The sequence below is a fragment of the Oxyura jamaicensis genome, chromosome 1, assembly GCF_011077185.1.
Source record: "Oxyura jamaicensis isolate SHBP4307 breed ruddy duck chromosome 1, BPBGC_Ojam_1.0, whole genome shotgun sequence".
NCBI classification, from domain to species: domain Eukaryota; kingdom Metazoa; phylum Chordata; class Aves; order Anseriformes; family Anatidae; genus Oxyura; species Oxyura jamaicensis.
The window spans coordinates 14,866,823-14,888,802 of record NC_048893.1 but is presented as its reverse complement, the minus strand read 5'-3'; the positions used below and the strand labels follow the sequence as shown (position 1 = coordinate 14,888,802).

General features: G+C 43.8%; 1 protein-coding gene across 2 annotated transcripts in view; it reads right to left on the bottom strand.

Moving 5' to 3' along the window:
- Positions 1-21,748, bottom strand: part of SLC2A13 (solute carrier family 2 member 13) — a 159,088-nt gene extending 137,340 nt beyond the window's left edge. Inside the window, exon 1 of one of the 2 annotated variants that reach the window (XM_035322975.1) lies at positions 20,895-21,748. In XM_035322975.1, the coding sequence (XP_035178866.1) occupies positions 20,895-21,450 (556 nt within the window). In that variant the 5' untranslated portion in view covers positions 21,451-21,748. The remainder of the gene's footprint in view (positions 1-20,894) is intronic. The other variant, XM_035322965.1, reaches the window with a different exon arrangement.
- Positions 21,749-21,980: the final 232 nt, after the last annotated feature.

Sequence of the window (21,980 nt, the reverse complement as noted above, 5' to 3'; positions counted from 1 at the left end):
ATCTAACAAACTGAGTATCATGAAGGAACTATTCATCACATGAACTATTCATCACATCCCTGCACTGGGATTCTGCAAGCCAGGGAATCTGGTTAACCTGGTGCTTACAAAATGGGGAAAATGAGCCAAGAAACTTGAGTCGAGATCAAAAAAAGCCTACCATTTACAGGCTAGAGCATGAAAGTTTATGAAAATAAAACCTAGTTTGCTCAGTTTGTTACTTAGTTTACTAAAACAAAAATTAAACCTGAAATCATATATAAAAATTTGCAGGAATATTTAATGGCATTTATAACTCATACAGAGTAAATAAAATGTTATTCACAGCCAGAAAAGTGCAAATATTCAATTCTACCAAATACCATCTGCATGCTGAGGGCAACACAAGACATGCCACAATATGTGGACACCTAGAGAATACATAGGAGAGCTAGAGGGGGAAAATACAATTTTCATAATAGGAAAGGGAAAGGGAATTTTGCATGAAAGCAAATAGGAGTGAGAAAGTTTTAAGGTCAGATGAAAATTAATATTTAAAACTGTTGGAACTGCTTCAATTACATGGTCTACATTCAACCTCAGCCTCAACATTAGTGCTATATAAAAGTTCTTTTGCAGAATAAATTTATATATATTTTATCCAAAGATTCAACATTACGTTTGTCCAAAAAGATGCAAAGAGAAAATTTAGCACAAGTGTCAAAGTCAAGAGAGACTGGGATTTAATTAAATACAGACAAAATATGGGCCTGTGCGCACCTCATGAGGTTCAACAAGACCTTGCACCTGGCCAGGGCAATCCCAAGCACAAACACAGGCTGGGTGGAGAATGGATTGAGACGAGCCCTGAGGAGAAGGCCCTGGGGGTGTTGGTGGATGAGAAGCTCAACATGAGTAGGCAGTGAGCACTTGCAGCCCAGAAGGCCAACCGTATCAGCGGGCTGCTCCAACAACAACCCTGCCAGCAGGGCGAGGGAGGGGATTGTCCCCCTCTGCTGTGCTCTCGTGAGACCCCACCTGGAGCTCTGCGTTCAGCTCTGGAGCCCCCAGCACAAGAAGGACATGGAGGTATTAGAGTGAGTCCAGAGGAGGGCCACAAGGATGATCAGAGGGCTGGAGCACCTCTCCTGTGAAGAGAGGCTGAGGGAGTTGGGGTTGTTCAGCCTGGAGAAGAGAAGGCCACAGGGGGACCTTAGAGCAGCATTCCAGCCCCTAAAGGGGGCCTGTAGGAAAGATGAGGAGGGACTCTTTGTCAGGGGGTGTGGTGCTAGGACAAGGAGTAATAGTTTTAAACTAAAAGAAGGGAGATTTAGATTCTAATTTCAGAAGAAATTCTTAACTATGAGGGTGGTGAGGCCCTGGCACAGGCTGCCCCATCCCTGGAGGTGTCCAAGGCCAGACTGGATGGGGATTTGGGCAACCTGGTCTGGTGGGAGGTGTCCCTGCCCATGGCAGAGGGTGGGACTGGGTGGTCTTTAAGGTCCCTTCCAATCTAAGCTATTCCATGATTCTATGGTACACCTTTTCTGGGGTCTTTTTTGGGGTCACTTACACAGCTATCAATATGTATTTAATAATTTGAAGTTTTCAACATTGAAATGGGTTTTTTCTTTTTTCTAAAATGAACCAGGCAGGAATAGATGTGTTATTTCTGGAATAGCATTTCTAGGAAACCTGAAGGGAAAGAAAAGCTCTTTCAAAAAATATACATGTATGCACATATACATGGGAGGGAGTATCACTGATTTTCAGTACTGAATTTGCTATGGCTCTCTATACCTGACAGGTACCAGAAATTGTGATGAAGTGCATTTATGAACCGTTAAAAGAAAACAAGACTATCAACCATAAAAAAAATAAAAATAAAACACCCACAAAAAGAGATTATCTAAATCACTGAAGTAGACAGCCCTAATTTATTTTGTTTCTGAATTAATTTTAATCAAGCACTATTTGTAAAGATTCTGTGAACTTAACAAGCTGTGGAGAATCTTTCATTGTGAAACAGTGAAGCAGCATATATTTGTTTACAACTCAGTGAAACTTTTCTTTTTTAGCCATATTACTGAGCTTTTCACTTCAGGAAAATAAGAGGAATAAAATATTTTTATTCCACTTGAAAACTAGAAACACAGCATAGCTTTCTTTACGATGGCTTGGCATAAGACAGACTTTACTTCATTGTGTTTTGAAAGGTAAGCTTGAAGTTTTAATAAAAAGTAATTGGTGTTAGTAGTGCTTTGGTGTAGACTTCTGTTAGCATGTGCAGAGCTTGTACAGTACATCTGCTCGCTTACATCTGGGAAAAACAGGCAGGTGAGCATGGCCAAGTCACAGGGAGAGATAAGGAGCTGCTTCCCCAGCTGGCTGCTCCTCCCCTTCCAGGAAGGGGATCTGGATGCGGATCTGCATGCGAGCAACTCCTTTCCCGCTCTGGCCTTGTCATTTGGTGGCTGACGTGGCCTCATGCTAAGGCACAGGATCAGCACAAGCAGGAACGGAGCGGATGTCCAGCCGGTTCTGCTGACTCAGCCCAGCAAACAGCAACTTCCAGCAGGGAAGCATTGCCTTAGAGTGACCCTGAAAGACGTGGCAGGACCCACTTGCATAACCGTTCATTTATGCTAGAAAGCCAGCATTAAAACAGTGCAATCCTTACATGTTTGTTTAAAATAAAATAAATAAATAAATAATAAAAATAAAAACAGGCAAACCAAAAAAAAAAAAAAACACACACAAGAAGAAAACCTACATACACAACTCCACGACAACAGCAGCTGAACACTTCAAGGCTTAGTGAAGATTTTCTGTGCAGATAAATTTTATTTTCAGAGGACAAGGTTAGGATTTGGAAGTTGCACAGTAAATGAATACCCCTTCTACCCCTTTCCAACTTTGCACTTCTGTTTATAAACCACTTTTTATGTCCTAGCAAAGTGATGCTTTACCCAGTTTATGGAAGTGAAAGCACCCAGGTTTACCCACTGATATTTAAAACAAACAAGCATCAGAAGCTGAACTTGAGGAGCATGCCTTTAACTTAAACCTGAAAGCCCTACATCTTCAGCTAAGAAATAACTTATTTTTAACTGTCTGTTTCTACAAGTGCAATTATTAAAACAATTGAGCTGTTAAGCAATTATTAAAACAACTGAGCTAACTTTTCTGTTCATTGCTTTACGTTGCACGGAGTTAACTGAAGATCCAGCAATGGACTCCAAACACATAGCTTAAGATGAAGAGAAGAATGCATTTTCTTACTAACCACTTGTCATTAATTTCAAAAACAAATCTAGAAAGTAAGACTTCTCATTGCAAACTTACTATTTTCAAGAAAAATTATGGGGTAACATTGAATGTGTTCATACGCTATTCTGGAAAGCCAGAATATTTATAAAAACACACTGTCTAGTTTACATTTCCAGTAATTCTGTGTTTGCAACATGAAAATACATTGCAATTATCAATGAAGAAAACCATATTTAATACAAGTTACTATATTTAGTTACCCACTTATGCAAGACACGGGATCATTTCTAGGAATACAGGTACCAGTTATAGGACTTTATAGCTATTACTATAGCTATTAAGAGGAAAAAGAAGAAGAAAAAAAGACCTGCAAGCCTTTAACAACCTAAAACCCAATTTCAAAAAATAAGTTTCAATTATATCGTTATAATGCAAGTATAATGTATTTGTGAATGTAAGCATAAGTATCATTGCCATGAAAATATGTCACAGTGAATGTTTTTTCTTTCCGTGGTAGATATTTCATTCACAATGTTGTGTCTACATGCTACGTTTAAAACAAGTGATCCATGTAGAAATAATAAAACACATCTTTGACCATACAGAAAAATAAATGGTGTCTGCATTTGCAACATTGAACGTTGGTGTGGGGGCATAGAAAACAATGTAAAAACTTCTTCCTCAAGACACCTTGCAAGGCATGCAGGTTTTGCATGCTAGGGAGAACAAGGGTGTTCCAAGTATACACAGGTTAAGTCAACACCGTGAGTTTATAGTCCAGGCACTGCACATTTCTTTGCTTTATGAGAAGTGGCCTGTCAAATACCTAACTCCCATGCAAGTCCTCCCCAGGGTCTGGAGCTTCCCCTCTACCTTTTCAATGACAGCTGCCTGTGCCAGTGAAATGCGACTGTAACAGGAGATGGACCTGGCAAGATGGAGGACCACAGGTAAGGATCTCCCACGTAACATGGTTAAGTCCCAGAAAGGATTTTGACCACTACAAGGACCTTGCACTGGACTGTCCTTAATTCTATTAACTGTCCTTAATTCTATTATCAAACCAATGCTGAACTTCTTCAGGCCACACAGGTTTACTCCTAGAAGTGGCTTGTGATGGTCTAGACGAGCAGTCACAACTGCAGGGCGAGGTGATGATTCACAGCCTAATACTCAAGCTGTCAAGGAATACAAGGGTATTTTAGCCTATTTTGGTGTGCATTTACTTCCCTTGGTTGCTTGTGCTGGCAAAAGAGAGATGATACATGTGAAGAATGAGGCTGCTGCATCCACAGAAGACAAACAGGAGCTGTCAAATGCTGAAGGGAAAAAAGGAACAGATCAACTACTCTATTATCAACATCTAAAGGGCAAAAGCTGAGGAGTCTCAAAACTAATCAGGAACAGGTGGGAAGAAATTACTGCCAAATTTTCTCTGGGCAGTGGACTGCCAAAGAGCTTCCTAAAAACAAGGCTGCAAGTCTCAAGGCCTTGAGGGAGAGAGTGGGGGTGGACAGAAAATCCCAGGAAAGCCTGAGAGATGCTACCTTCGTGGCTTTCAGCTTTCAACAATTTGCAGTCTCTTAGACACATTCTGATGGACAGATATCTTCCAAGCATCAGATGTAATCCTGTCACAGGATTGCTTTATTTAAAATCGTACCTTGCAGAGCTCATTAATAATAGTGCTCAGAGGACAAGGATGCGAGAACTCCAGCTCACAGTATGAGGAACACAGGTCCTGGGCCTCCCCCACGGAGAGGCTCTTCCCTGGTCCTTGTTTGTGCTCCGGGCACATTCGTAGTGGAGAATTAAGAGAGGGCTGGAAGCCAGCCTGCAGTCAGAGGTGAGCAGGCATCCTAATGTTCTCAGTAAGTTTTGTTAATTGTTACAAGACCCTGGAAGATCCAGGCTCCCTAAAGATGAAAAGGAAGTAAAGATGGATATCCAAAATGCCCTTCTGCAACACCGAGCACTGTACTGATTCTCTCATCTGGCAGTCTCCTCCTCTTACTGGATGTGGGCAGCATGGAAGGGAAAACAAGCAGCTTTAAGAATTACGAGTTGTCATTCAAAATGGCGTATCTGACAGAATCCCACTCCTTTACCACAGATGCAGTAAATATCCTTGTTAAGCCAAAATCCACTCTTCCTGTGAATCGTACTGCTCCAGTTGCAATAAGTCACTATAAGTTGTAAGATGACTAAACAGACAATGAAACGTGCTGCTCTTTAAGTGTGCCAACTTTCAGCCTTAAGTGCCTCATCTTTTTTGTACTCTGAATCACAGCTGCTACAGTCTCTTGTTAATTTTGTGAACCTCCTTCGTGCCTGCTTCTGCTGATAAGTAGATTGTCCTTAAAACTGAAAGCTTTACAGGTAAAAATGAAGCCACGCTCTCTTTTGCAGTGGGAAGACATTCTAATGTCAGGTTCAAGTCTTAAGTGAAAACATTCCTGCCACAAACCACCACCAAGAAAAACAACTAAGAGCAGGATCTCTCTGAAATACAAACTTAACAAGCTCTGCACTTGCATCATTACCCTGCCTACGCAGAGAAAATTTATGAAGAAATTTTCGTATTTGAGGACAACTGACAGTCCTAACACTAGAGAGGAGAGGGAACTCTGAGTCCTCACTGCACTCTTTGCGAGGAAACTCTATGAAGTAATGATTATGTCTCATCTTCTTTTTCCCTATAACCTAGTCACATCTCACCTGATCTTTTAATTAAAGTTTTCATAAAGCAAGATCTAACTGTAACATCAATTATAGCAAAATCTAGCTACAGATAATTGAATTTTCATTCAAAAGTGGAAAAATTACTTTACACTTTTTCAAACAGCTGATTTTTTCCCAAATCAAAACAGTACAGATAGCTAACAATACTGCAAAAGGGCAGCATCAGGAGGCAGAATTAATTATCTACTGGAGAAGAACTCATTAAACTGAGCACGAAGAGTAACTATGAGTAGGAAAGAAGCCAGTCATGAGAGCTTCTAATAAAGCACCAAGAACTGGCAACAAAGGACCAAATATCTCACGGGTGACCGGATTTCTGAATTCCTTATTACCCTCTCCTACCTTCCCAGTTAATACCATTTATATTTGTACACAGCAAGAAACTAATAAAATACCAGAGTATTTTCCCTATAAAAATATTTTTATAATCCACGGCAAAGCTGCTGATGACAGGTTTATATGTAGATAAGGCTTGAAGGAAGTCTCTGTTCTAGCAGCATGCTGCTACTCTTGCCACCAAAGATGACTTCCTTAATAGCAGGATCCCTGTCCTTAATGCCTGTGACCTCCTGCAGTACTGTAGCAAGAAAAGCTTCCCACGATCTGTTTCCAATGCAGAACACATGCTTTCAGCACAGCAGATGCCTACTACTCGTTACCTTCAGGTGCAGCATGACCCACCTTTCCAACACGGTCAAGTTCACATCCACGTTTATCTGCTCACTGAGATTATGTTGCTCTCCTTTCTTAGCTTAAAGGACTTTAATTGCTAAGACATACAGACCCTTCAAGTACCGTATGCCACAGCAGAAAACTCAAGCTTAGCTGGGAAGTACCACAAGCATTCAGTAGCTAAGTCCTTTAATGAATCTTGTGCTGACTGCTTGTAAGGAATAGAAAAGGCTCATGGGAGTAATTGAAGAATTACAGCAGTTAATGATACAGCATGTCAGGTTAAGTTCTGGAAATTACAATCTAAGTAACTCCACTGAGATGCATCTTAAAAACACTTTTATAGACCTGAGTTGATTTTAGGTATCTTTTCTGAGCAATGACAAGTATATGACAATTTGTATAGATGTATCAATGAACGCATGGTTTGTGTTTCCAGTTAAACAGAACTACACAGTTACAGAGCCAAGGGGGAATTATGTAACAACCATTAATTGTAAGATTTGCAATAAATAATTGAAAAGCATTTCAGTAAGACCTTGAGCATCAGGCATCACCAGGCACAGGACTGACTACTGCCACTGGGGGTACTGCCTGCCAAACACACAGGAAGGAGAGAAAAGCAGAGAGAATAGGGTCTGACTGTAGAAGAAGTCTGAGAAATGGAAAATCTGACTACGGATTGCATTCACGTAAATTGTAATGTTGAACAGACCACAACTGATGGAATTATATCTTTCTTTTTATTATTTTTAGTTTTTAAATAAAGTGTTGTTCACCTGCAGGTCCCAGAATGCCTTCCAAAAATGCAAGCAAACATCAGTCAGCCCCACCTTACAGAACGATACCTGAAGGTGCAAAGTGCCACTGTTACTTTGAAGTCAGGTCACCAGGCAGCAAGAAATCCAGAAGTTACTGACCAATCTTATGTTCACTTCGCAAATACCAACACATCTGACATTTGGGGTCTCGCAAAGCGCAAGTGAGGCCTTTCAACAATATAGCAGGCGTTTTCTTATTGCAAGCCTTAAGTTCACCAGCCTACTGAGTGACAAATCAGAACAGCTGTCTATGTGTATTTATTTAACATAACACAGGGCTTGTTTAAATTCAACCTCAAGACCATAGAACTGTATGACACAGCACAACATCTTGCCATAACATGAAATATTGCAAAGATGGGTTCAAGGCTCTATGTCTCTTGGCCTTTGCATCAGCATAAAAGATTTTTTTTTTCCAGGATTTATTGCTACTACAGCACGCAGCATCACTGTGTGGGTTCCAACTCTTAAGACAGGCAACTCAAGCTGGTATTTGCACTGGCAAGATTTTTTATGACATAGAAAACTTAGATGGCTATAGATCCCATAACAAGACAAATTCCCAGAGTACAGAACACACAAAGCAGTTGTGAAAATGCAATGCAACAGACCAAACACGTTTCAGTCTATTGTTGCTTCAGGGTTGTATGTATTTTTGTGATAATGCAAACAGAAATCCAAACCAGAGCAATGGTAAAAAGGAGACACAGCAGACCAAACACTTCCCAGTCCATTACTGCTTTAGGGAGACTATTTAGGGAGAGTATTTTAGTGCTGATAACATATAACAAATAGAGATCTAAAGCAAAAAGAGAAATATATTGCTTCTGAATGATTCAGTTACATTGGGAACATATTTACACAAGACTGAGAGGTAAGCACACAAGCATTTTTTTAATGTTTTACTGCAACTAACTGAATCATTTAGTTTAAGCAAGAAACAGCATTTCTGCAAGCAAAATGTCATAGAAGACAAATGTAAGCATTTCCAAAGAACTATTACACACTTCATCTTCAAATACCGACTTAAAAGTCTTAGAAACTTCTCTAACATTTATTTCTGAAGTTGTATTTTTCAGCTGTAGCTCAGTATGAGATCCGTATCTACCTTACTTTCCTAAGAACCTGTGATTACCTGATGAGCAGATTCACATCTCCTGTAAAGTACTGTACTAATTAGTAGTTTATCAAGATCGTGAGACAAAGTAATTAATGTGGCAGTAATGACAGTGGAATCACGCTGGCTGAGAGCTGGTGAAGGAGTGCTGAATTAGGCCTCTTGAAGTTCTCTCTTACTCACTGCCACGGCTCTGATGAAAACCAGTTACTCTCTGTAGGTGTTAGACTTCCACGTTATCTAAGCCAAGAAACATACATCCCTACTTGATAAAAATTTTTAAAAAGGAAAGAATTAAACTGAGAAACGTATGCTACCACTCCAGAAAAATCTAAAGCAGCAAAAAGAACTGCTCCATACCCCAGAGCAGTTCTTCATACCTTCTCCTGTCCTCCAGAGCCCAGCTGTGGAATACATCCCCAGAGCAATCACTCTGACCATCTGCACAGTTGGTTTATGTAATCCTTTTGCATAGCCTCCTTCCATCACACTTTTTTCCTATGACACAAACACAACCAACTCCTAATTAGGATATCCCCCAATATAATTGTATACCATTCCTTGATACCTCCTGTGCACGCAGGCACAGAGACTTCTCTGGATGTCTGGATTCCAGCTTCCCAACATGACTGCCTAGGACACCTGGATCACAGATCCCTTCTCACCAACATGGGCCAGGAAAAACAAGGATGGCAGATGGGTTGCTGAGGTACAATTATTGCTGCTTCAACACTCTAACTTCCAGTTCTCCCTTCTACAGGCCATTGCAGCAGGCACGGTTCCTCTTTATTCCTGTCCAAATGAAGTTCCCTCATAGGCAAAACTCAGCGATAAAGAAGCCTTTGCAACTAGACAGAGATAGATTGAAAAACTGAGTATTTTGACTGTAAAGCAGACTTCTTAAGTCCTCGTCACACCTAACATGTAGTTTCACTTCAGGTATCCTGGAAAGAGAAAGAAAAGCAGAATCCATACAAAAGACAGCAGGCTAACAAACAGGGCATGCTTGCCCTCAGCCAGCCCACAGCTGTAAGTGCTTACACTTCAGCAAACCATCTAATGAAAAACAGTCACACACACAAGTCCATACTCATGGAAAAAGATGTCTATATGCATGTGAAAAAAAAAGGGAGCATATGACTGCAAGCATTTGGTTGACTACTAAGCAGCCCGAAACAGGTTAAGATTCTAGGTAAGGAAAAACCAGAAAACACACGAAGTCCCTAAGAAGTTTCACCATTATAGGGTGAATCATTCAGAATTATCTTCTGAATACACTAATAAGTATTCTAAGCAGATGGCTCAGATCTTGCTAAAGATACAATGATATTACAGAGGAGAAAGTCCTGCTGGTCTTGAGCTACCAAGAAAAATATTTTCTGCACTGCTGTGTGTGTTAGCTCAGAGCACCATTTCCTTCTGAGCAAGGGAGCACTCCACATCTAAGAGGATAATGATTAATCACCCAGATAGCACTTGGGTGTCAGGCAAAGCAATTAACTTTGAGTCAGGGAGAGGCCCTGCAGAGTGATACAACAGGCAGCTGTTGGCTCCAGGGAATAAAGATTCAGAAATAGGTGGGGACAGGCAGAATCAAAGCCAAAGCACGAGCTGCATCTTTCCTTACTTTACAAGTCACCACCAGCAGACACAAATGAAAGCAAAAACAAAAACAGAGCTTGACCTAAAAATTATACATTAAAACTAAAGCCTTTGCAGAAGCAGAAGCACACAAGCTGTTGATCATGATAAAATTTTGTTTGTCCTCCCTACTAAAACAGCAGGCTTAGAGCAGGAGAGGAGGGAAGCACTGAACCTTCAGGACATTAGGACACACAGAGGTAATTACAAAGAGTGTACAGGTGTAGGCAGCCCTCCCCTGAAGCCAGAATTTTAGGATAAATAGCACCTTTCCAGGCAAGCTTTCAGATAATTTAGTAAGTGCATTCCCGTCTACTAGAAGAGAGAAACTAAAGAGACATCGGTGTTATTTGTGTGATGCTCTAGACAATGTGAGAGCTCCTGTGCTGATTTCTGCTACACACACCAATAATTTTTCCCAGGAATGTTCCAGTTAATCATTACAATAGAAAGAATCTACTTTCTGTGCCCAATTTCTCCTCCTACTCAAGAACAATACACAGCACAAAACCAGACCCCAGTATTTGGCTCTAAATCTTACCACAGTGACCAAATTCCTGGGCTAAAAGCATCCTGAATGTCTATGCACAACATTTAGTCTTTTCCACCCCTTTCTTCAAGATCCTGAAGCTGTTGTCCAGATGTCTCTGGCTTTGCATCCATCCCAAGCTGATCCAATGTGAACTGGACTGGTGAGGTCAGCAGCACCTATGATTAATGCAGCAGCAGGGAGCCTGTGAGGCAAAACTCTCAGCTGGTGAACTCAGTAGTGAATAAAACTGGACTTACCTTTTCCCCTCAGGCAGATTCCCCATTCCTGCGCTGACATAGCTACTACTGACCTCAACAGTCCAGTAATCAAGGACCTGTAAACAAATAAAAAAGGTCACTTGTATGCAAATATTTGCTGAAGCACGTGCTTGAAGTATACCGTTTTGGTGTCAGCCTGTACTTCCTCCATGCTCATGGTAGCCTAGTTCATCTACTGCCACACCGCCTTGCTTGGATGTCAGGCTGCCAGAATCCATCACAGCTCCAACCAACAATCCTAAAAAAAATTACCAACCAAATCAAGACAGCAAGTATTTAGTGGCAACCTCCCTTGTTTTTTTTCTCCTTAGCCTCACAGATTAAACTAAACTTCCAAATATGCAGCTATGAACAGAAAATCAAGGTATAAATAATGATTAGGCAGTTATTCCTAACTGGACTAAGGCTTATTAGCGTAGCACATTGACCTGAAACTTCGTTATACAACAACAACAAAAAAAAAAGTGTTTCTCTCCTACTCTTATACATTCCACAAGTAGGTAGACTCCAAAGTGGCACTGCCTCTGACTCGAAGCATCTAACTTCAGGATCCTGAATCCTCCTTGTGGTTCTCTCTTCACCAGCTATCCAAGACCGTAGGCTCCCAATTTTCAGTGCTCCCTACTGCAGCTCAGACAGATGTTCAGACAGCAAAAACTTCCCAGCACATCACACAAGCAGCTCCATGCTTCAGTTATCTTTCCAGATTTCTGAAGTTGCTCCAGCTTCACTGCCACAGCCCTCACTAACACGCTTAGTTTTCTACCAGTTCTCCTTTTCTCTCTCTCTCTCTCTATACATATACACACACACAATATATATATATATATATATATATATATACACACACACAAGCTAATCAGGAATAAGTCATTTGTTAAAGATATTTATTAGCTTTTCCCTCCAAACTTTCCTGGGCACCTTTAAGAAAATATATTTTTCCTTCCTTCCATAATTCCCTGATTATTTTTGCTGTTGAACAGGCAGACGCAATGCCTATGCTACAGCTGACAGTTCAGTAGCACAGGGGGAAACTGTAAGATGCTCAGAAGGTAGCTGTGTTTAGCATCAGCATCATCTAACTCTTCCTTAGAGAAACCATTGAATCTTGACTGCCTATCCATTTCTAAATGGGCAGTTGAAGAGACAGAAAATGAACATTTTTTTTTTTCAGGCTAAGTATTGCCAGTTCCTCCAGGAAGGGGTCTGTAAAAAGTAATGTGCCATGCTGTTTGAATTTTTCAGAAGAGTAGTTAAAAAATACAAACAAAAAAAAAAACACAATTGCAGATATCTACCAAGTACTGCAGTACTATTATGTACTTTAGACATGAAGCAATGGTGACTTAGGGGAGGAAAAACAGAGGAGTGTGGACAGGAACTCCCCATTTCCCCAAGCAGGTCCGATCTTGCTCTGGAGGCTGAACTGTGGGGCAGAGCGTGGCACCAGGACGGCACCGTGCCCGTTCTGCCTCCCTGCTCCTCCCGGCTCTGCTCAGGTACTGCACTAGGGACCCGGCTGAGCTGCAAAAATTGTTCCCTTTGGATTCTCAGGGCACTCCAGACAGCCCTGGTGGGGCTAGTTTTATGTATATATAGTGTGTGTATATATATATATATATATATATATATATTTTAGATATATATAAAACTTGCCCCATATATATATATTTATGTATGTATGGTCTTCTTGGTTGGAAATCCTGGACAAGAAAAGAAATTTGATACTAGACTTGTTATGAGTAATAAAAGATACATGGATAGAAAACTAATATGAGTAATATGAGAAAGATTTGTAGGCAGATTTTTTAAGGATTTGTAGGGTCTTGTCATTCTAGTAGAGAATGGAGAATTTCTCAAAAGTAATCAGAAATTAAAGACCTTTCTCCATTGGCACATCCAAGTGATTTCTTCAGATGAATTTCTCTCACAGCTGCGCTAGCTGGAACGTGTTCCCAGTTTACTGCAGGACAGCAAGCCATATCGTACAGGTCATACAAGGTGTGTGGCACCAGGCATGCTCTCAGTCCTTTTCAATTAGAAACTCACTGGACTAGTTTCCAAAGCAGGACAAGAAAGTAGAAGATTCATGGCCATGCACAAAGACATTCCTAAAACTCAACCTTCATTTCCCAAAGTAATTACATCCATAGGCTCATTACAACCACAGCTACTGGCTTTGCCTTCCCGAAAGCTCACAGGAGAAGCAACAGCGGAGAAAATCATGCACATGAGGCTCCAGATCAAATTAGAAGATTTTGGAAACAGAAGGACTGTAACTCCATGTTTCTGCCCAAGACAGAAAAGGTTTGCCTGCAGAAAATTCCCACCTCTGAAAAAGACTGGAAACTCTTGCCTTACGGCTGCCACTGATAGCATAGATTTCTCACGTTATTTAAGTTTGTGTAGTCCATGAAAATATGGGCCACTGCCAGGTGAATCTCATTTTGGACAAAAATTTTGTTTTACACAGCAGGTCTGCCACCATTTCTGACGTGTGTGTGTGTGTGTGTGTGTGTGTGCATGTGTGTGTGTGTGTGTGCGCGTGCGCGCCTATCAGCTGGTGATCAACCATCACTTTATTACAGAGCTGCAGGTGCTCAGCTGGCTGCTTGTTATATCAGAGAGCCCCTCAACACTCCTTTTTGGCATGAGGCCTGTGGAAACTCAGGACTTCTCAAATATATGAAAAGAGACCAAAAATGCCCAGACCTGAGGCACGAAAGCGTCTCCCAGGGAAACCCCACTTCTCCCTTCAGGCCGCTGGGTCTTGCAGAGGACCCTTCAGTCCCCTCCCCGTGCCACAGACCTCAGGGACCACTGGGGCTTGGTAGCCTGCCCGAAACACCTCACGACACAGGAGTGCAAGCTCACTGATGTGAAATGCTTGCTAGTGAACGACGAGCTCTGAGGCTGGTGCCAGGTGCTTCTGGAAAACAGCAGCTCTAATGAGGGCCAAAAAGCCTTTCAGATCATCCACAGAGGGAAAACCTGCTCCAGAGAGATACTCCCTGGACTTGGCAGACAAATTACACCAAGAAATCAAGAGCAGGGGGAGAAGAGTTCAACCAGGAGAGCTGGGATGACTGCTCCTGAATATAAGCAGCTGGAGAATCCACCTCTGGGGAGGATGGAGAGGGTGCCTGACGGATCACTAAAGGACAAGCCTGTATCAATAAATACACTTTTTTTTTTTTCCTATCCACACAACTGCTTCAGTGTCTGAGCCTCCTAACACAACAGCCACACAAAAAGAAGAAAACTTTGCTCCCAAGCAAATTGGCCTGGGAGCAATCCCTGGCACAGGTGGCAAGGAGATGCTGCTGAGGAGTCACTGCTCGAAAGGGAGGACACCAGGAGTGAAAAACAAGACTCTACCCTGCTGCAGAAGACAAAGGCTTTTAACATCCTTGCTATTTAAATGAAAGCCAGCTAAATGAGAGACCAAAAGGAGGAGGGAATATGTTTGCTAAGGGCATGACTCAAAGCTGGTTGTAGCCCATGCACAGCCAAGCCAGGGGCTGAGAGAACAGCACGCATGTCTCACCGATGTCAGTGGACGTGACTTGCAAAAGAAGGAGGCACCAAGTCCCTGAGCTGAGAAACCCAACTTCAGTGACTAGGTATACAGACATTCAGAATGAGAAACCACATATGAAAATCTCACCTTCAAAACAGGCATGCACTTTGACTGAATTCTTAATAAAAACTCTTATCTAAAGCCTCCCACAAAACACAGGAAGGTCAGAAATGGAGAGAAAAGAAAGGTGTGTTTTTAAAATCTTAATTTCTTCTTCAAATATCACAGGCAAAATACATTTTACACTCACATTACAATGTAAGACCTACAGAAGGATAGGTTAGCTACAGCTGTGAAATTACTCTAACCCTCATCTGGAACTGGTTTGCCCGAGATCTCTACAACACATTTACTACTGCTTGTCTTGCTCTTTGTCCACAGGCATACTCCACACTCATCACCAAAAGAAACTGAACGGAGAAGAACTCTCTTGCATTTCAGTGGTCAATGGTTTTAGGCCTTCAGCAGCTATAATGAGTGTCCCAAAGGATCTGGTCTCTTCAGGAGCTTCACATCAACCATGCAATAGTTGAGATGAAAACTCAGCTCTTTACCACCAAAGACAAAACTGTTCATGAGGCCCATGACATTTCCATGGTACCACAGTCACAGTGGTCTGGTTTGAGTTCAGCCGTTCTAGGTAGAAATAATTGATTTTCAGGGCTTCCTGGAACACAAAAGCTCACCATACTTTGATGGAATAATCCCTAAGACTTCTAAAATGCCCCATTTTAAAAGAAACTAACATATCTAGAAATCCAACATATCCTATAAATATATTTAAAAAAACACTTAATATACAAATACTGATAATTAAATAATAATAAAAAAATCATTAAGAAAATTGTTTCAGCACCTACTTTCATTATTTATATTTTTTTTCTTCCATTGCTTCTCAGGATGCAACCAAGTAAGTGCATACCAGTATGCTCAGAATAAAAATGAAGTGCATATTCTAAGAGTTCGCAGCAGAAGTCAGCGGCTAGCATTTAAAATCTGCTTCCTTGGCTGTCCTCAGATGCCCTCCGTTGTACCTCTTGTGATGGGGCTGGTACAGGCTTCAGCCAAACAAGTTACTTAAAGCCAAGAGTTGTAGCAGAATGATTTAACATCATCACACTCAGTAAGCGGGTGCCACTGGCCTCTTCTTCCTGCAGCAAGCAAGGCATTTAGGAAATATGGCCACCTGTGGGTATCCACACGGGTTTTTCAAGACAAGTAAGGAAATACTTGTGTTTAACCCTGAAAGCTTCCTTCAAGCTGCCTTTCTTATAAAGAGTGTCATAGATATTGCAATTTATGCAACATATGAACTGGATGCGTTGTTTCAACGTGAACAAAAAATACTTAAAATACAGCAGGAAATATGCCTTGATGATAGCAGTTTAACCAAGGACAGGGAAAATTATTTCACAAGATTTCCATGCCTCAATTTCAAGGTTTATGAAGTATGGGATTTTTATTATTATTATTTTTCTTTCAGTTAGATAAAAGCAACAACAAAAAGCCCAAAAGGGAAAAGAAACACACACACACGCAGGAAACACCCTTATAACTTTAAACAATTTCTGGAAGAACCAGAAGATAAGAAACTACTTTTTTCTTAGCTATAACTCACTGTATGTGCAACTTTATTCTGAAATGGTCCCCAGATATTTGCCAAAGGAAGCAATATTTATGTGTAAATTGATGATCTTTTGGTATTACATCATCAACAACGCAGCATCCAACCAAACAGTACCAGAGCCAGCGCTTGCTGACATGACAGTGAACTGCACATAGCAGCTCTGTGCATAGGCTCCAAAATTAGAGGGCTTCAAAAGATATGGTTTTTTATCTTAATATATCCCTAGTGTTCTGCAAGATCACAGATGCAGGCAGAAGCTAACCTATCCTTCCAGTAATGAACCAGATGTTCTTGCCCAAGAGCCGACAGATCGAGCTTTTATGATGAGCAGACCCAGCTCCTGAGCACAAACACAAATTTAGGCAGCTATAGAGCCTGGAAACTTGGAGGAGCATCTCTGGTCAGTGGTGGTACAGAGCCCATTCCAGCATTCCAGCAGCATGGCTGTTCGTCTGCCATTCCCCACCATCCCCACAGCAAGCTTATACTTACAAACCACTGTCTCCAGTCAAAAAACGGCCCCTGAATCATTGGATTGGAAATTACAGGCCTCCGCCACAACGTATTTGGGGGCTGAGGGTGACTTTCTCCTCCAAAACGTACCAAGGAATAAACTCCTTTAAAACTCTGATTGACGTCTACACTTAAAAAGAGACTGAAGATATCAAGCTCCCCGTGGCAGGGTGGAGGGGAAGAAGAAGAGGAGATTAACCTGTAATTTTCCAAGAGAAAAACGCACAGCTGAAAAAAGCTCTGTGGTATACTTCAGAAGTAAAACAACAAAAAGCATACCTGTATCTTGATCACACTGGTTATTTTCCAATACTTTCACATCACCTGGACTACCACTATGACAGGGCTCACTTTTATTTTTTTTTTTTTACCACTGTAGAAATAATTCAGAGCTGGTATTACCTGATACTTCGGTAACACTCGGTTACTTTTATTTGCTCCCGGCCCTACGTCAGCAGGAGCCAGCCCCAACAGGGGAGCCCTGCACCATATGCCAAGCATTTCCACTCCTGCCCAGTTCTGCATAGATCTTTGTTACCTCTGCTCAGAAAGTGACCTACATATGCAATAAAGAGATGCTGCCAGGAACACTACATATGCCACGGTCAAATACAACATGTAAAACAAACGCTAGACATTTTGGATAGCAAGCAAGCACTGAGCTTGCTTGCTCAGTGGGCTTGCATTGCAAAGATATGCCACGAACAGCAAGCTATGCACTGAGTAAGAAAAAATGCTGAGGAGCTGATCATTAATTGTGTACCATCTATTCTGCATGCTGAACGAGGCAGGGGAATCTAATCATGCAACTGATGATTGTACATTATGATAACAACCAATACTGCACAAGTGAGCTTAATTCTGCCACTTCCTAAACTCTGGGTAGCTTCAACAGCTTCCACAGCTGGTACCTAATTTTTTTTTGAAAGCCTGATCTGGGCAGCACACTACCTGAAACACAAGGCCAACACCCACACTCATCAGCTGCACACTTAACATTAACTTTGCATTATCAGATGCAAGAGGTCCAAATATGCTCCATACCGACGCCGTTCCTCCTAGCTAAGCTCATACAAAGCACTACCAAACTCTTGCAATCCAATTTTTCAAATGTGTGGTTTTCACCCACACTTTTTGTAACGAGCATCCCTCCAAATGTTACATTCCTGACAGCAGGCTCAGCCAAATTCCTGAAGAGTCAGGGACATCAGAGCTGCTTGGGAAGCAGGGAATGATGGCTGCAGCCTTGCTCCTAAACTGTTTTACCTGAAATTTTCTGAAGAACTTCAGCCTGGGATGGACATTCACCCACTGCATTTCTTGAACTCAGACTTGACTGCATTTAAAAACTCAGACTTGAAAAGACCTCAGTTTATTAGCTTGCTCATTATGCTGAATGGGGTTTCCGTTTCTTGCATTCCACATATTCTGAATTTACAACTGGGGGAAGGGGAGGAAATAACACAACACAACTGCTTCCACCCATAAAAATGTGTTCAACACTTTATGCAGTATACGAGGACTCTGGTTTGTCCTTGAGAGAAGGTCTTTATTTTCCAGAAATATCTTCTGTAAGCGCTGGGGAGAAAAGGAGAGCTCTTCTGTCTACAAATAGCTCTATGGAAAATGGTAAGAAATGGAGAAGACAGACAGGTGAGAGATGTTGCTCATTTCAGCACATGCCCTCTGGTTTTCATCCTTAAGTTTAACCGCAGCACTTTCTAAATCACAGTCACAAGAAAAAAAAAAAAAGTTTTCTCCCACAGACACAATTAAAACAGATCCACACTGTACTGGCTAGGGCTGAACGAAGCCACACAGGCAACCACCACTCCATCTGCTTTTAGAGCACCGCAGTACCGCACGTAATACAGTAACTCAGTTATTAAATAAATGCACACGTATGGAGTACAACTCTTGCTGGGCAATTCGTAGAGCACTACAAGAAAGACTTCAAAAACTTACCAAATTATACACAAAAGCTTTTATTGGTTTGCATGTGGGAAAGCATTTCCTACCCCTACCCCATTCTGCCTCTGCATTTCAGCAGCTGGCACTGCAACCGAAGTGACGCTTCACCAAGGGATCTCCTTAAACCAGGGCTAGGAAGCTCTTGCTCGCTGTTGGCAGCCAAAGGAGAGAGAGAGAAAACTGGTTAAAAGTTCCTTCTGTTTCTAATACCTTCATGAAATTATCCAGGCTCCCTCTGGTGGAGAATTTAGTGCAGCATCTAACAATGGAGAGGGCCGTTTGCTGTGTGAGAAGTCTTCAACCCCAATTTTTTCTTTTCTAAAATAAATCTGATTAGAATTCGACTCTTGTGATGCTTCAGTGACAGCAATCTAAGGCAATGCTTTGTTTCCAGCCATGAGCTCTATCACATGTAAAGAAGAGCAACCTCTGATAAAAATGAGATAATAGCACTTTTTAATTATTATTGTTTATAAATTAGTGTCTTTGTGCTCCAAAATTCTCAGGACAGTTCCCAGTCCTTACGTCAGGTTTCTGGACCCCAGCAAATGACCACCTCTCCCCCTGATGTGCAAAGGGAACAAAGAGATCTCTCTCCCCAGGCCACACACGAGGTCCTTGACTCTGCAAAACAGCAACCCCTTAGCTCCCACTTCCCACTCTGGTATCTTACACATATGGCACCAAGTCTTATGTCCCTCAGACAATACCACTGGTATTTATTTGCACCACCATAAAACAATTCAAACAGGCCTATGCATCCTGCCAAGACACACATACACAAAAGTCAAGCAAACCATCCCCTTTCCTCTCCACTCCCTCCACCTCCAGAAGATGTCAATGTAACCAGTTATGATCAACAAATAACATGAGAAGCTTTTCAAGTGCACAAGAGGGTCCCATTTGGTATTTCAGTAGCTACCACTAAACATAAGGACACCATCACAATTTTTTTTTGTGTGTGTGTCTCCTGAATACTATAAAGGTTAACAGCATTTTGCAGTCTGAAGTCTTGATTAAAAGTATACAGGGGGTTAGCATTTAAAACAAATAAACTAAGCCCCCAATTTGGGGCAGGAAAACTGCAACCTGAAGATGTCCCTTGCTGCACAGGAAAACCAGCAGGAGCCCTTCTGAGGACAGAGCCAATTTTATTTCCGACAGCCTTTATTATGACTCACTAACTTCTTTCCTTAATAAGACTATGAATTGCACCCCAGCAAGCGTGTTTATAGCATGCCAGAGGATTCAAAAAATTGTTCAATGATTAAGAAACTGAACACGGTTATGTAGAGGAAACCAGTCTAATTCTTAACTAGTCCTCATGCTTTTAGACAGGGAGGACTGCAAGACTGTAGCCAGAAAGATTTACTTCTCTCTATTTATTTTAGATACTATATTGCTAGGACTTTAAACACCCTCACAGTGCCTATCTCTGAAGATGAATATCGCCCAAACTACAGTCTGACAGGGAGGCAGCTGAAGAGAAACCAAAATTCAGGGGATATTTAGGATTTACTTGGAGCAGGAAGGAGGCTCATAGATTGGAGGGAACACTCCCCATCGCTGCAAGCTCTCTGGGACAAGTACAGCAAAAGTTTTAGCAAAATCAACTCCTCACGAGTTACACAACGGGTACAGGTGGGTGAGCATGTTTAGTTCTGCAAGATGTCCTTAACAAAGCCCAAAGCCTCCCAAAGCAAATGTCACCGAGAGAAGGCTGCTGCCTCAACGCTACTCCCTGATTTTGTCCCCAGGGCATTCCCTGAGTGCCCCATAGCAGCCAGAACCACACAGGGAGCAGGAAGAGAGGTATTTAGAGCCCGGAAAGCCGGGCTTGCTTTCAGACCCCCCTCAAACCTCCAGCTTACAGCGTGAGTCCCCCGGGATGGGCTGGCAGGGCTGGGGACACCCCCTCCTCAAGCAGCCAGCCCTCCGCTCCCCCAAACCCCACAGCACCCCTGAGGAAAGTCCAGGCACCCACATCGAGCCGGGATCTGCCCACAGCCCCTCTTTAACCCCCTTTCCCTGCAAAGCCAGCCACCTCGGCGACCCACAGCGCACATTTGGGGGGACAAACAGCCCGCTCTCGCCTCCCCGTTACATAAACAGGCCGTGGGGGTGGGGGGTCCCGCCGGGCCGGCCACTCACCGATGCCCAGTCCCACCACCACTCGTCCCCCCAGCAGGGTCTCCTTGTCGCGGGCGGCTGCCAGCACGCCGGCCCCCGCCGTGAAGAGGCCGCTGGCCAGCAGGATGCAGGGCCGGCGGCCGCACAGCCCGTTGAGGACGCCGCCGGCCAGGGCGGAGAGAGCGGCGGCGCCCACCGTGCTGGAGACGAGCAGCTCCTGCCACAGGGCGTCCAGGTTCAGCTCCCGCTTGAGGAGCAGCAGGGCCCCCGACACCACGCCGGTGTCGTAGCCGAAAAGGAAGCCCCCGAGGGCGGAGAAGACCGACACCACGTAGACGAAGCCGGGGGTCTCGTCCTGCTGGAACTGCCGCCGAGCCGCCCGCTCCAGCTCGGCGCCCGACGCCGCGCTGTTGAGGCTGGAGCACGACTCGGCGGCGATCAGGCTCCGCTCGCCCGCAGCCGCCGCCGCCGCCGAGCCGGCGGCCCCCTCCGCCTGCTGCCGCCGCCGCTTCTCGCCCATCAGGTTGCTCAGGCTCCGCAGCGTGTACTCCACATTGTCGCTGGCCTTGCGGGACATGGGACGGCCGCCGCGGGTCCCGCCCCGCCCGGGGGAGGGCAGCGGGAACGGGGAGGCGGGCGGGCGGGCAGGCGGCTGCCGGGCTGCGGCGGATGGCTTGTGGCTGCTGCCGGTGGCGGCGGTGCTAGCCCTGCCCGCCCCTCCCGGGCCGGCGCTCAGCCGGGTCGCATAGCCACACTTGAGGGGAAGTTGCCGCCGCCGCCGCTCCCAGCGCCCGGGCGGAGCTGGAGGCGGAGGCGGGCGGGGACAGCGGCCAGCGCGTCCCGCAGGGAGCCAGGGGCCGCCCTTCGCCGCTCCGCGCAGCCGCCCGGGGCCGCGCCCGCGCACTGAGCGCAGCCATCGCGCCGCCCAGCGCCTCCCTCACGGCCGGAGAGAGCCGCTCCCCGCCCGCCGGGCCCGCTCCGCAGGGGAGAAGCCGCCCAGCGAGGGGCCCCGTCCCGCCGCCCGGCCATTTTGTGCTCCCCGCGGCGGCTCGCGGCCCCGCTCCGAAGCGCCGGTCCTCCGGTGCCTCCGCCTCACGGAGCCCCCCC